At 43.1% G+C, this 15,524-nt stretch overlaps 1 protein-coding gene across 23 annotated transcripts in view; it reads left to right on the top strand.

Annotated features, from left to right (window-relative positions):
- LOC126991632 (uncharacterized) overlaps positions 1-15,524 on the top strand; it is an 80,839-nt gene that overhangs the window by 53,604 nt on the left and 11,711 nt on the right. For 22 of the 23 annotated variants that reach the window (XM_050850339.1, XM_050850345.1, XM_050850347.1 and 19 more), the window contains 3 exons: positions 2,025-2,123; positions 6,406-6,556; positions 13,420-13,519. In XM_050850339.1, the coding sequence (XP_050706296.1) occupies positions 2,025-2,123; positions 6,406-6,556; positions 13,420-13,519 (350 nt within the window). The remainder of the gene's footprint in view (positions 1-2,024; positions 2,124-6,405; positions 6,557-13,419; positions 13,520-15,524) is intronic. The other variant, XM_050850348.1, reaches the window with a different exon arrangement.

The following is a 15,524-nucleotide window of genomic DNA, read 5'->3' as shown; positions in this document are numbered from 1 at the left end:
GCGTCACTGCCACCTCCGGCTACACGGGCACGTGGTACACTGCCCAGAAGGTGATCCTGCTCACCATATTAATTCTGCAAGAGACAACCCTGTGTGAAGGAGGCCAAGGGGACGCCACAAAGGTCATAGCTTGGGGAAGTTGATGGAGGCTGCCACAACCTTCATAGGATGGGAAGGAGGCCGGCATGGAAACCCTCTTGGAGGGATCTCTGGGCAGGGCATTTTAGGGTATTGTTGTTATTATTATTATTATTATTATTATTATTATTATTATTATTATTATTATTATTATTATTATTATTATTATTTATTTATTTATTTAATATTATTATTATTATTATTATTATTATTATTATTATTTTATTACAGTCGTCTCTCAAATAGTACGGTTTCCAATAGTATGGTTTCAGTTTTATACAGATTGTTATGGAAGAATTTTTTAGGATTTTTAAATTTCCCGCTCGTGGCACCAAGTAGCCATGGCATGAGTGGCAACACTGTTCTACTAAAACAGCTGCTGAAAGCACCCCAAAGTGTTTGAGAAAGGTGTTCACCTCGCAGAAGAATTCAGATTTCGGAGAAGTTACGTTTTGGGATGAGTTACGTTGCGGTAGGGAGAGCATACCACGTGAATGAGAGCAGTGTTCGCTGTATCTATCAGTGTAAAAGAAATTCTTGCCGCAGTAACTGCCAGTGCTCCAAGAGTGCTGCAAGAGTGGTGATAAAGGCTGTCCTTTTACTAAGCCTCGTCGTTGCTATGGTGACGGCATCTCACTCGCAGCAAAATGGCGTACGCTTGTCTTCCTGCCAGTGTGTTTGAGAGAGCGAGTCAGGATGTCTCAGGCGCCCAGACCACCCCTGGCGATGTTTAACATGCATTACTAGCTGTCCTGGCTGACAAACTCTTTACAACAGATGAAAAGGAGGCTCCAGTGGTTATGGTGGTACAGGTAACTCTTGATTTATGCGAGTATTGTGTCCTTGAAGAGGTCGCGTAAATAAAAAACAATGTAAATCAAACAAGAGGTGGGTTTGTACCTTTATTGCCTACTGTATCACTCTGACTCCTCTCCCTCTCGTGATTCCTCCTCTGGCTGCCCTTCCCCTCGTGGTAGCACAGCAGTGAGGGTGTTGTTGTTGTTGAGTAGCGTGGCAGTGTGGGTACTGTATTGTCGTTCAAGTGGCACGCGGAAAGAACTGAGCTCAGCTGTGTGGCCGCAGCGCTGTGTGAGTCCAGTTGCGTGAGACATCTGACGGCCACTCCATAAAGTATCGCGTATAAGATAAAAAAAACATGTAAATTAAGTATTTATATGGATTTTGGACCCCGCGTTATTTAAAAAACGCGTTAACCAAACTTGCGTAAATCGAGAGTTACCTGTACAGAGAAGTGAAATGTAATGGAAACACTTATATGTGTTTATTTGGGCCGCCATGTTTGCTGATGACGTCATCACAGCACGAAGGCGCTGCACCTCTCAAAGCCAGCGGACGTGCCGACTTGGCAACTCGTGCTGCCGTGTCATGTGTTTGAGAGCACTCGGGACGTTCAGAGAGTCCTGATTCACTCTCTCAAACGCAGCCCAGGGAGTGTTTCTATGGGGAGCACTAATTTTATATGGATTTTCGAATAGTACGCGGGTCCTGAGTCCCTAACCCCCGTACTATTTGAGGGACGACTATTATTATTATTATTATTATTATTATTATTATTATTATTATTATTATTATTATTATTATTATTATTATTATTATCGTCATTATTATTATTACTATTATTATTATTATTACTATTATTTTACTGATATTATTGTCATATTATTCATATTATTATTATTAACAAAATTTAACTTTGCCTGAAAAGCTCAGCTTCACACCGGCGCTGCATCTGTAAAAACACTGAATGTAAATATGTAAAGAAAACTAATACTATACAACTGTACCTATATGTTCAAATCTCTCTCTCTCTCTCTCTCTCTCTCTCTCTCTCTCTCTCTCTCTCAACAACCTCCTCCCTCTTCCAGGTGGTTAGGATCAAGTGTGTCCTCCCGGCAGCCTACACTGACATCATATTCACCAATGCACGCGCCCTTTCAGAACTGGAGATAGTGTTTCTGAGGGAGGTAAGAAAAGTTTGGGTGCAGTAGTAACAGCAGTAATAGTAGTAGTAGTAGTAGTAGTAGTAATAGTGGTAGTAGTAGTGGTGGGGTATAAGTGATGATATAGGGCCGCTTTCACAGTCACTTTGTTTGTTTTGATTGTTACCAATGGCGGCGATCGACGCTATAGTTTTCCACGTGAAACTGGCCGATGGGGTGGTGGCGGCTGTTGAGGAAGCGAGAGGTGTTGAGAGTGTGTGGTAAGGTGCGGGGCTAGGCTAACCCTGCAGCCGCCACTACCCCATAGGCCAGTTTTACGTGGAAATACTGTAGCATCGATCGCCACCATTGGTAATGATGAAAACAAATAAACAAAATGACTGAAAGCGGCCCATAATCGGGTTCACTCCATCCATCCCCACTCACGAGGGAGATGTGGCACTCGCTCATTGTTAGTTCGTGATTGCTTGAATATCAGCTGCTTTCTTAGGTCAGGTTAGGTGAGGTTAGGTTAGGTTGGGTTAGGTTCAAGCCATTTTTCCGGTACTGTATTTGAACGTTTGTGTATATGAAAAACTGTCACCTTTGTTGCCTTTTATATGCATTTACAGAGCCAGATGTCCGTCTTTTAGGCACACCCGTCCCCCTCCTATCACACCTAACTGGTTACGAAATCACATTATAGCGGAAATTTATGATAGTGGAAGTGAAAGAATAGGAATAATTCTAAATGGCTATTGGGTGGTTGATTTACCTACATTTTGTGCCTGTTATACCTCTCTTTGAACACACTTTCCCACCCAACACTGTACCAACATATGTTTATTATGACACTCACAAGGGACAGCAAAGAGGAGAACACATCCTGAGACGTGCACTGAACTTTGAGGTAAAGGGCAAAAGACCACCAGGAAGGCCAAGGAAGACGTGGAGAAAGGTGGTGGAGGAAGATATGAGGAGGCTGAACATCGCGGAAGAAATAGCTATGGACCGGCAACAGTGGAGGAGGCTCATGTCCCGTCCAACTCCACCATAGGGAATTAATGGACGTTATACAATGATGATGATGATGACAAGGGACAGCGATGGTTGGGGGATTCTTACAAGACCACTCGGCCGTTGTTATCACACACAAAAACGGGTGGATTCCGTCCTCCTGTTGGCCGTTCAGCTCACCGCGCGTGGGGGACTGATCCAAACTGAACAGTCGATCAGCTGAATGTACCAAAAATGTCCACCAGCAACAGCTTCCTCATATTATTCCCTCAGCAAGTCTTATAGGTGACCAGTTACCAGAAACAGCAATCATAGTTGACTTTAGCATTGTAGGCCCACAGACCAGACACAGACCATGGCCGTATTGCTGCCACAACGCCTTTGTTTTGTGGGCATTATAGCGCGTTAGAAGTGCATGTTAGTATGAGGACAGGAGCTTAATCTCAGGTTGTGCATGATGGCAGTGAATCGTAATAGCAGAAGGCGCGATAGCAGGGGGTTGGGTGTACTTGAAATGAGGCACATCATAGGTATTTAACCTGGTAGCAGCAGGGATCATGTTTCTTAATGGTCCCTCTAAGCGAGAAAAATGAGAAAAAATCACCCCTCACACAAACCATTTCATAATATATATTGAAGCATTTGTGATCAGTTCATGCATCATCTATTTTGGGGGGTTTATATCATGGCACAAATTTGGCCCGTCGCTGCTACACGGTAAAGCCACAAATTTGGCCCGTCGCTGCTACACAGTAAAGCCACAAATTTGGCCCGTCGTTGCTACACAGTAAAGCCACAAATTTGGCCTATCACTGCTACACGGTAAAGCCACAAATTTGGCCCGTCGCTGGTACCGGGTTGAATCCAGAGGGGTCATGTCTCGCCTCTCTTATGTGTGTGTGGGTGAGATTTCGTCTGTGCCCAAAGATCTGTCACCAAGGGCTGTGTTCATAGTTTGCCATGATGGGTTAGCAAGCCTCCAAACCAATACAGGAAATCCCCTATATACGAAAGGGTTAGGGACTGAAAAAACCTTTCGTTTATCGATTTTTCGTATATCGAAGCCATTTCCCCCATAGGATTGTTAATAAATAGGGGGGTTAGGGACCAGCGCCAGCAAAAAAAAAAAAAAAAAAAAAAAGTTAAATATAACTATGCTTAAAAGCAATTTACTACTCACAATACAATGAAACGCAAGGCTCATAAATAATTAAAAACAATTACCATTTCCTGTTCCTTTACTGTTATAGAAATGCATTACATATGTTAGGACAAGCCCCTCTAACTCGTCACTACAACTCATCACTTAACATTGCCAATGTTTACTTCCCAAGCTGTGAAAGGCCAGTTTCGACTCTCCCGTTCAAACACGTGCCAAACAGTACACCACCGCACCACCTCCAAGCCCCCCAACCCCTCCATCACCCTCACGTTTCCTCACGCTGGCTGGGATGTGTTTCGGATTCGAGTCGAAGAAAGGGGTTCAAAAACTGGCAAAGCTAAGTGATGATCTTTGAAGTGGATGGGACTTGACATTGACACTTGCTGCCTAATAACTGCGAGAGTGCGTGAGTCTTTTGACGGCTCGCGTCGACCGATATAGACATCGGTACGAAACAGTGGGCTGAAACTGTCATACTTTTTCAGATATGCGAAGCATGTCTTTCGTGAACCGAAAATTGTCCTATATTTTTCACTTTCGTATATCCGAATTTTCGTACATCGAGCTTTCGTATATCGGGGATTTCCTGTACCAAAGACTTAGAAAATTCCTCGTGTCGTGTGTGGCGTTTATGTGTAAGTACGAGAATTTGAGGAACTAAACGAGATATCTCTTAAGGGGCTATTACACTGGGCAAATTTTCCGTGGATCTTCAGTCAAACCACGATTTCTGCCGGCGTGGTTCTCATATTTCCGTGGTTTTCTGACGTGTCCATGATCTTCCAAAGCTACGGTAGATTTCACTGAAGGACGGCAGTATTTCTCACCATCTTCAGCCGCAGCAATAACAAGAAACAAATGAGAACCACGTTAGCGGAAATTGTGGTTTGACTGAAGATCCACGGAAAGTTTGCCCAGTGTAATAGCCCCTTTAGTTATGCCCCTGGTCTTGCATTGAAAACCTAACCATTATGGAGTGTTTATGATGAAAGGGTCTGGTTCACTATACAGGAAATCTCTTAGTTGTGTACCTGGTCTTGCACGATGGAAGAGTTTGGTTCACTGTACAGGAAATCTTATAGTTGTGCGCCTGGTCTTGCATTGAAAACCTAACCATTATGGAGTGTTTACGATGAAAGAGTTTGGTTCACTGTACAGGAAATCTCTTAGTTGTGTGCCTGGTCTTGCACGATGAAAGGGTTTGGTTCACTATACAGGAAATCTCTTAGTTGTGTACCTGGTCTTGCACGATGAAAGGGTTTGGTTCACTGTACAGGAAATCTCTTAGTTGTGTGCCTGGTCTTGCACGATGAAAGAGTTTGGTTCACTATACAGGAAATCTCTTAGTTGTGTACCTGGACTTGCACGATGAAAGAGTTTGGTTCACTATACAGGAAATCTCTTAGTTGTGTACCTGGACTTGCACGATGAAAGAGTTTGGTTCACTATACAGGAAATCTCTTAGTTGTGTACCTGGTCTTGCACGATGAAAGAGTTTGGTTCACTATACAGGAAATCTCTTAGTTGTGTACCTGGTCTTGCACGATGAAAGAGTTTGGTTCACTATACAGGAAATCTCTTAGTTGTGTACCTGGTCTTGCACGATGAAAGAGTTTGGTTCACTATACAGGAAATCTCTTAGTTGTGCGCCTGGACTTGCATCGAAAACCTAACCATTATGGATTTTTTAAATTTTTTTAACAGCAGAAGAGACAGAGCAAGGGCATAAAAAAAAGGAAACAATAATGGAAAAAAAAAAAGCCCGCTGCAAAAAATAGCTGCTGTGTTGGACTATGACTCTAATAATAGGCTCTAAGGTCATTTGGGGAAGGAGGGAGGCTGGCAATCACGAGTCTAACATCTTCTTCCGCAGCATTATTATCCCGTTTCTATACGGGGCCGCTGTTCTTGATGAGTCTCCTCCATCTAACCCTGTCCTCCTCCACTTCAAGGTCCAAGTTCTTCTCCCTGCCGTCCGCAACAATACAGTCCTTCCACCTCGTCCTGGGTCTGCCTCTCTTCCTTCTGCCACCCACTTCCATGTCCATTATCTTCCTTTCACAACTCCCTTCCTCTCTCCTCATGACATCACCAAACCATCTCAGTCTTGCTTCCTAACATGTGGTGGTGCCGTGGTGACTCACACAGATGCGGGACAGCCATGTGAGCCGGCTGATCCGTAACAAGAGTCTGCAGCGAGTGCGTGAGTTCACTGTTCGTCTCGCCCCGAAGCTCACCATCGACTCGGCTCGCGTCCTGGTGAAGGGATGCCCCAGGCTGGCGCACCTCAAGGATCTGGGTGAGTGGTGGAGGCTGTGGTGGTGGCTGCAGTGGAAGAAGTTATGATTTCTTCTGTGTGTTTTATCCATGAGGTGATTTTTCCATAAGGTGTGATTGGTGGAAGAAGTTATGAAGGTTTCTCTGTTTTTTTTCTGAGGTGAGTTTTCCATAACGTGTAATTACATATACAGTCATACCTCGGTTTATGAGCTTAATTCGTTCCGGAATTTTGCTCGCCCACCAAAACACTCATAAACCAAAACGAATTCCCCATTGAAATTAATGTGAATCCCATTAATGCGTCCCATGTCTCAAAAAGATATTTACAGTCACCTCTCGATTAACGCGAGGGTTACGTTCCTGGAGATGTCGTGTTATTTAAAATCGCGTTATTTAAACATAATTTCCCCATAGGAAACAATGGTAATAGGGTGGGTTACATTCCTGGACACTGGGAAAGTCTGCCTATTTTGGGGATTTTGTTACTCTAACCTTAAAAAACATTATTAATACATTAGTAGGTCACGGAAACAACAAAAACACACGTTCTCATTTTATTTAAATTTGTTCTTCTCCTGCGTCGGCCACCGCCCCTCCTCACCCCGCGCTCCCGTCACCAGCCGCTCCCTTCACCTCCGCCACTCCGCCTCACTTGCCTCCTTCCTCTTCCATTGACTACCCATGCTATTGGTGGCAAAGATAACTCCTTTAAGTTAAAGTTTTCTAAAGAAAGAATTGCTACATTACATTTGTAAGTCACTAACACAACAAAATCCCGTCCTCATGTAGTGCTGACTTGCCTGATGGGCAAGCCTCCCATGACCCACTTAGCCAGGGGGGTACCTCTTTGGCTGACTGGTAAAGGAGTGGCTCTCCCGTTACGCTGGTCACGGGTTCGATCCCCGGCGCCGGCAAACCTTTCCTTGTCTGGATTAATTTCTCGTGTGTTTCGTTACACGCGGTGGTCGTGTGGGAGTGTTGTAAAGAGAAAATTTCTGGCATTTCACTCACACTCGCCATCACTTTGCACTGGTCATCGTTGTCGTCTGCCTAATCCTCGCCCCGCTTCAACATTGCCATAATGTCATACTCAGCCGCTTATATTTCCTGACTTCCTACCCCCAAACTGTCTTCTGGGCTCCAATAATGAACCTAATTTATAGTTATCATTAAAAGAGTTAGATTCTGATGTTTCTTGGCAATAGTTAGGCGTCAGAAACAGGTAAATACTGTGCTCTGAGTACGATAATCTGGCAACGGTGGCCTGCTCTCCCTCCTCCCTCCTCTTGCTGACCCCAACTTTCGGAAAATGAAAAAAAATACTTCTAATTGCATTTTATTCAAACTAAAAGCACCAGGGGCAATGCCAAACGTAATCCTGTTTCTGGAGAAACAAATATATGTAAAAATTGATAAGTAAGTATTAGATTGGATACCCCCAAAAAATATCCAAAACTCATGAAAAATAATACACCTGTTCACAATACATTTTGTATCAGGCCCTCCCATGCATGTACTCCCATGTAGCGTGTCCCAAGTACAGCCTGGGAGTGTGGGATGCAGCTGATGTACCCCCAGCATTCTGGCACCACTGCTAGTTCTGAGGCAAGCTGTCAAAAAATTTGATATTTTATTAGTGAAAAAAAAAAAATTTTGGAGTATTTTTGTACAAATGTACATTAGTACAGCTGCAATTCATAGAAAATTATTACTTACACTTGAGGAATGCAGTCGAGGCACTAAAGGAGGATGTGGCATCTGCAGAGCCTCCTTAAACAACTAAAGCACACATTGCGGCTTTTCCTAACATCTTTCCGCGGACACTTCCTGCACCGTACTATGCGAGAGCTGATACTGAACAACACCGCCTGCTCCATTGCTCCATTAGGACGCAGAACATCAATGGGGATGTTGCAGACGGTGGATATGCAGGATTGCAAGGGGAACTGAGGTGAACCAGTTGTCCACAGTTACGTTCCTGTTGGTGTTATGATATGGTTTACGTAGTCAGCTCCTTCGTCAGGCAGTGTCCCAGGCCAAGGATTCCTTGAGCTGGTGGATCTCCCTTCCCCAAATACAGTTTTGGCCCCAATAGGTGCTCCCTTGTGTTGTCAGTTATAAGGACAAGTTTCAGTCCATACTTGGCAGGCTTATTGGGAATGTGCATCTTGAACAGTCAGCGCCTGATATATATATATATATATATATATATATATATATATATATATATATATATATATCTATATATATATATATATATATATATATACATATAAATTTTTGGTGGGACTACATAATACAACATTGTATTACGTATACACATACGTGGGGTTGAAACGGGCACCAATCGCTTCTACACTGGACACAGGAGTGAGAGCAACATGCACACAACATCGACAACTTCAAAGAGAACAAAAAGCTATCAGGCATCACAGCTGTCTGGCGCCAATGAGGCGGCTGTGTTACCATTGAGAGAATACAGTGGGGTCCGATCCGACCCCTGAATGTGTTTAAGGGTTAAATATCAACTTGTGTTAAATCAAAAACGCATTATTTAAACTTGTGTTAATCGAGGGGTGACTGTACATGAATATCATTTTAAATGTTATTTTGTACAGAATTAACCCTTAGATTACGGCAATCGGATATATAAGTGCACTACCACATGCCCCACCCTTACGGGGATCATATATATAATGATCACACACTATGCTCCCTACGTTTCAAATATAGCGCCAGTTCTTGACTCAGAAGAATGGTGGAGGCATCTGGCATCCGTACACACTCTCAAGCAGTTCCTCTGCTCCGGGCGGAAGTAGAACGCGGGCAAATCAAAGTGACAGTGACTCTGATGGCAGCTATGGTAGTGACATTGACAGAGGAGGGAGGGGCAAGTAGGTAGAGAGAGAGAGAGAGAGAGAGTGGGGTGCTTCCATGCAACGCATCACGGCCACGAGAAAATGCACAATATTTTGGGCTGTAATAACTTAGTTATTATTATTAGGAGAAAAGTTTTATTACACCTCCATATATACTACATGAATATACAGTTATTGCAAAGAAGAAAGACACTATTTCCACCTCTTTTAAATGTCTAAATTTTCCCTGTGTACAGCATCCAGAGAAATATATCGCCACCCGTACTCCAAGGGTTAATGTGATTTTATTAACAAACAGCAATGATAAATAATTTCAAATGCAAATCAATGTGTCACGGTTGCTACAGAGACTTCTGCAACCGCTAACTATGCTCAAGGTGTGGGCTTCACACCGGCGTTTAGCAGCTGCAGTTTCCCTTTTCTCGAGGCACCGGAACTGTGTTCGACCACCAGTGTGAAGCTTACCCGACATATCGTCTGAGATAGGGGGTGAACGGGAGTCAGTCACGTTCAGGAGGGCATACAAGCCACCGAGGCTCACACCCCGTTCCTGTTGCGAGCATAGAGTACACTGTTCCTGTTTTCTTCTTTGTAGCACCATCCTTTTTAACACGAAGACCACACACTGTAGTACTGAAAACACAAAGATCGCACACCAAAGCACAAATTCAGTTGGACACAAGCGCACGGGTGCTGTCTCTACGAGTTTACAACGCGGACTGAGACCCACCCTTACCCTTAAAATACGGAATGGCATTTGTTCCGTATTTGTCTGTTTGAATGGCCAAGCGGATAAAATTCAGTATTTTTAAACTGTAGTGAACACATTTTTCTGTGAACCATAAAACCGCCATACAGTCATACCTCGGTGTACGAGTGCCCTAGTTTACAAGCGTTTTGATTTACAAGCAGAAGAAAATCACTAAATATGCCATGGTTTACGAGCGATGGCTTGGTGTACAAGCATTCTGTTTCCACGCGTCGAAGATGTGAGCGTTGGTTCCCGTTGTTCGCTGAAACACTATAGTGCTCAGATTGGAAAATTATTTGAATAGGGTGTCAAGCTGGTATCACACTTAGCATTTTTCCTCTAACCGCCTTGGTGGTATGCGCAATAGGCAACTACAACTTTAAGCTGTCATTTTGCGATCAAGAATTACCCAGCGCAAGCAAGAACTTCCCAAATCTTACGCTATTTGTGCTGGTGCATCAGATTTTCAAGAAGTTCCCTCAATTATTGGCCAGAATTGGGGGTGTGGTGCAAGCCATGGCTGGGCTGGCAACACAGGTAAACACACCACGCTGCACCTCCTTAGGCCTGTGGCGATGACCATTTCCTGAGCTTTTTGTGGGTAAGCCTGCCAGGTGGGGTGAATCTAGAATCCACAAAGTTACTGTTGTGATGCTGCTGCACCACAGACCATTTGAATGCATCATTGTAGGATAAGTAAAAACCTTCTGGTATGAAAACATCATCATCATCATTTGAAACAAGGTGAAATGATGCCATTGGTCAATATTATGGAGAGAAAAAGGACGCTTTAAGAAATACTGACACACGCAGTGACGCTAAGTAGCCAGGGAAATGTTTTAATGAACTGTAGATCTCGTAATTGTGTGTTGTCTTTGATGAATGACAAAATGAGAAATTGTGATGGTTTATCTAGTCATATGGACAAGAAAGGGCTCTGTCAGATCATGGGAGGGAGGTGAAAACAGTCTCAAGAAAGGTGGGTCATCTTGATGGCCAGATATCGATAGATGACGTGCGTCACACACGACAAAGGTCGGGCGCCCATATCCACAACGTAAACAAACCAGCCGCCCTGTATTCACATCTTCTTTTGACCTGTAACGCTTTGTATCGCTTCTGAGATCCTCCTCCTCTTGGTCCTCTCTTCATGGCGCCGTTTGTAAAAGTAATTAAGGGGTGTCACTCAAATTATGAATGTGATGCTACAGTTAACTGGAAGGAAGAAGCAGTTGTGGGTATGATCATGGCTTCAAAGATGGGAGGACAGGAGTGTTTACCCAAACCATCAAATCGCTCCCGGTTGGCCATGTGGGCAACCACGGCTGCTCCTTGCTCCAAAGGTTGAAGGAAAACGGCGAGTGTGACAGCCTTAGTCCGCTTTGCACACTCGCAGAGGTGTAGCACCGCACACTGATGGCCGCATATGTTTGTGCTCTGGTGTGCAATCTTCGTGTTTTCAGCATTATAATTAGTTTTACTCATTATAAAATAACATGTAAAATGATCTTTATGCTTATATTTTTTGAGGTATGGATTTCCATTAATTTAAATGGGGAAATTGATTTTGGTTTACGAGTGTTTTGATTTGCAAGCAAAATTCCGGAACGAATTAAACTCGTAAACCGAGGCATTTTTTTATATTTTTCTTTGCTCGTAAATCAAAACACTCGTTAACTAAGGCACCCGTAAACCCAGGTATGACTCTATGTACTCTTATTACTTTTGTTCAGTGTGTTACGTTTCTGAGGTGATTTTTTTTTACATTTCTGAGGTGACTTTTCCATAATGTGTGGTCATAAGTACTTCTGTTTACTATGTTTTCTCTGTGTGTTATATTTCTGAGGTGATTTTCCATGACGTGTGATCACATGTACTTATGTTTATTATGTTTTCTCTGTGTGATATATTTCTGAGGTGATTTTCCATGACGTGTGATCACATGTACTTATGTTTATTTGGTTTTCTCTGTGTGATATATTTCTGAGGTGATTTTCCATGACGTGTGATCACATGTACTTAAGTTTATTAGGTTTTCTCTGTGTGATATATTTCTGAGGTGATTTTCCATGACGTGTGATCACATGTACTTAAGTTTATTAGGTTTTCTCTGTGTGTTATATTTCTGAGGTGATTTTCCATGACGTGTGATCACATGTACTTAAGTTTATTAGGTTTTCTCTGTGTGATATATTTCTGAGGTGATTTTCCATGACGTGTGATCACATGTACTTATGTTTATTTGGTTTTCTCTGTGTGATATATTTCTGAGGTGATTTTCCATGACGTGTGATCACATGTACTTAAGTTTATTAGGTTTTCTCTGTGTGATATATTTCTGAGGTGATTTTCCATGACGTGTGATCACATGTACTTAAGTTTATTAGGTTTTCTCTGTGTGATATATTTCTGAGGTGATTTTCCGTGACGTGTGATCACATGTACTTAAGTTTATTAGGTTTTCTCTGTGTGATATATTTCTGAGGTGATTTTCCATGACGTGTGATCACATGTACTTATGTTTATTTGGTTTTCTCTGTGTGATATATTTCTGAGGTGATTTTCCATGACGTGTGATCACATGTACTTACGTTTATTTGGTTCGTCGTTGTCATTGTACGTATTTTCAAGGACTTTCGGCATCAATGGACTAAGTTATCTCTACTTACTGTTGTTCCTTTATTCCTTTACCTGTCTTCTCCTCGTCCTCTTATTACTGTGTCTTTTCTAACTGTTTTTCCCTTTAAATCCTCACTTCTCTCCGCCCCTTTTCCTTTTTTAATTTTTTTTCGAATAATTCTTTTTGTTGTCCCTCCGTCCACTCTTTACAATAACCTTCCTTTCCCCTCTTCATCTCCATTTCCTTCTCCCTTTTCTTTCCTATTGTATTATCTTCATGCACCTTTTCTCTTTCTATTCCTTTCCATCCATCAATCTTCTCCTCTCCCTTCTCCTTCCTTCCCTCTCTGTCTGTTCTGAGTGATGCCCTTCCCTCCCTCGATGACCTTCAAACCTTTATCTTCTCTCCCTCCTCATCTCCTCTTCCTTTATTATCTTCATGCACCTTTTCTGTACATCCTCTTTTTTACTTCACATTCTTCTCTTCTCCATTTTTCTTTCTTCCCTTTTTATCTTTCCTATATGATACCCTCCCTGCAAATCTTCTATCTTCTGTCTTTCCTTCCTCCTCTTCCTCTCATCCCTCCGTCTCTTCCATCCCTAATAATCCACCCTTCCTTCCCAACACTACAGGAGGCTGGGACGTCACCGCAGAGGAGTACAAGAACTTCCTGAGAGAGACGAAGAAGGAGAATTACGATGTCAGCGTTGCCTACACGTCTCGCCGCGCTGCGTAAGTCCTGTATGGTCCGTGTTAGTGGACGACCAACATGATTCCCTCACGTAAGGTGGTGACTTGAGTCCTTTTTTTTTTTTTTTTTTTTTTTACAGCAAAGGAGACAGCTCAAGGGCACAAAAAAGTAAACATTAATAAAAAAAAAAAGCCCGCTACTCGCTGCTCCTAAAAAGAATCCAAAGAGGTGGCCGAAAGATAAGTCAGTTTCGGGAGGAGAGGTGTCCTGATACCCTCCTCTTGAAAGAGTTCAAGTCGTAGGCAGGAGGAAATACAGATGAAAGAAGATTGTTCCAGAGTTTACCAGCGTGAGGGATGAAAGAGTGAAGATGCTGGTTAACTCTTGCATAAGGGGTTTGGACAGTATAGGGATGAGCATGAGTAGAAAGTCGAGTGCGGCGGGCGCGGGAGGGGGGAGGCATGCAGTTAACAAGTTCAGAAGAGCAGTCAGCGTGGAAATATCGATAGAAGATAGAAAGAGAGGCAACATTATGCGGAATTTAAGAGGTAGAAGACTATCAGTATGAGGAGGAGAGCTGATGAGACGAAGAGCCTTTGCCTCCACTCTGTCCAGAAGAGCTGTGTGAGGGAGCCCCCACACATGAGATGCATACTCCATACGAGGGCGGACAAGGCCCTGTATATGGACAGCAACTGTGCAGGGGAGAAGAACTGGCGGAGACGGTATAGAACGCCCAGCCTCGAGGAAGCTGATTTAGTAAGAGATGAGATATGAAGTTTCCAGTTGAGATTTTGAGTTAAGGATAGACCGAGGATGTTTAGTGTTGAGGAAGGTGATAGCTGGGTGTTGTCAAAGAATAGGGATAGTTGTTTGGAAGATTGTGTCGAGTGGATAGGTGGAGAAACTTTGCTTTTGAGGCGTTGAAGGACACCAGGTTCTTCTTGCCCCAATCGGAAATAATAGTAAGGTCTGAGGCTAAGCGTTCTGCAGCCTCCAGCCTTGAGTCGTTAAGTTCCTGAAGGGTGGGTCTTCTATTAAAAGAAGTTGAATAATGCAGAGTGGAATCATCGGTAGGAATGGATAGGACAGTTCGTTTTGGAAAGAAGATCATCAACAACAGAAAAGAGGAGATAGGACAGAACCCTGTGGGACACCACTGTTAATAGATTTAGGAAGAACAGTGACCGTCTACCACGGCAGAAATAGAACGGTCAGAAAGGAAACTGGAGATAAAGGTACAGAGAGAAGGATAGAAACCGTAGGAGGGTAGTTTAGAAAGCAAAGATTTGTGCCAGACCCTATCAAAAGCTTTTGATATGTCCAGCGCAATAGCAAAAGTTTCACCAAACGGCTAAGAGAGGATGACCAAGAGTCAGTTAAGAAGGCTAGGAGATCACCAGTAGAACGCCTTGCGGAACCCATACTGGCGATCAGATAGAAGGTCAGAAGTGGAAAGGTGCTTTTGAATCTTACGGTTATGATTGATTCAAAAGCTTTAGATAGACAAGAAAGTAAAGCAATAGGACGTTAGTTTGAGGGATTGAGCGTCACCTTCTTAGGTACAGGCTGTGTGAAGGCATACTTCCAGCAAGAAGGAAAGGTAGATGTTGACAGGCAGAGGCGAAAGAGTTTGACCAGGCAGGGTGACAGCACGGAGGCACAGTTTTTAAGGACAATAGGAGGCACTCCATCAGGTCCATAAGCCTTCTGAGGATTGAGGCCAGAGAGGCATAGAAAACATCATTTTGAAGAATCTTTATAACAGGCATAAAGGAGTCAGAGGGGGATGAGTAGGAGGAATATGCCCAGAATCGTCCAGAGTGGAGTTTTTAAAAAATGTTTGAGAGAAGAGTTCAGCCTTAGAGATAGATGAGACGGCAGTGTTGCCGTCAGGACTGAGGAGTGGAGGGAAAGATGAAGAAGTGAAGTGGGAGGAGATGTTTTGGCTAGATGCCAGAAGTCACGGGAAGAGTTAGAGAAAGCAAGGTTTTGACATTTTCTATTAATGAAAGAATTTTTGGTTAGTCGGAGAATAGATTTGGC

Source organism: Eriocheir sinensis, unplaced genomic scaffold, assembly GCF_024679095.1.
Source record: "Eriocheir sinensis breed Jianghai 21 unplaced genomic scaffold, ASM2467909v1 Scaffold313, whole genome shotgun sequence".
Lineage (NCBI taxonomy): Eukaryota > Metazoa > Arthropoda > Malacostraca > Decapoda > Varunidae > Eriocheir > Eriocheir sinensis.
This window is presented reverse-complemented; position numbering and strand designations above follow the sequence as displayed.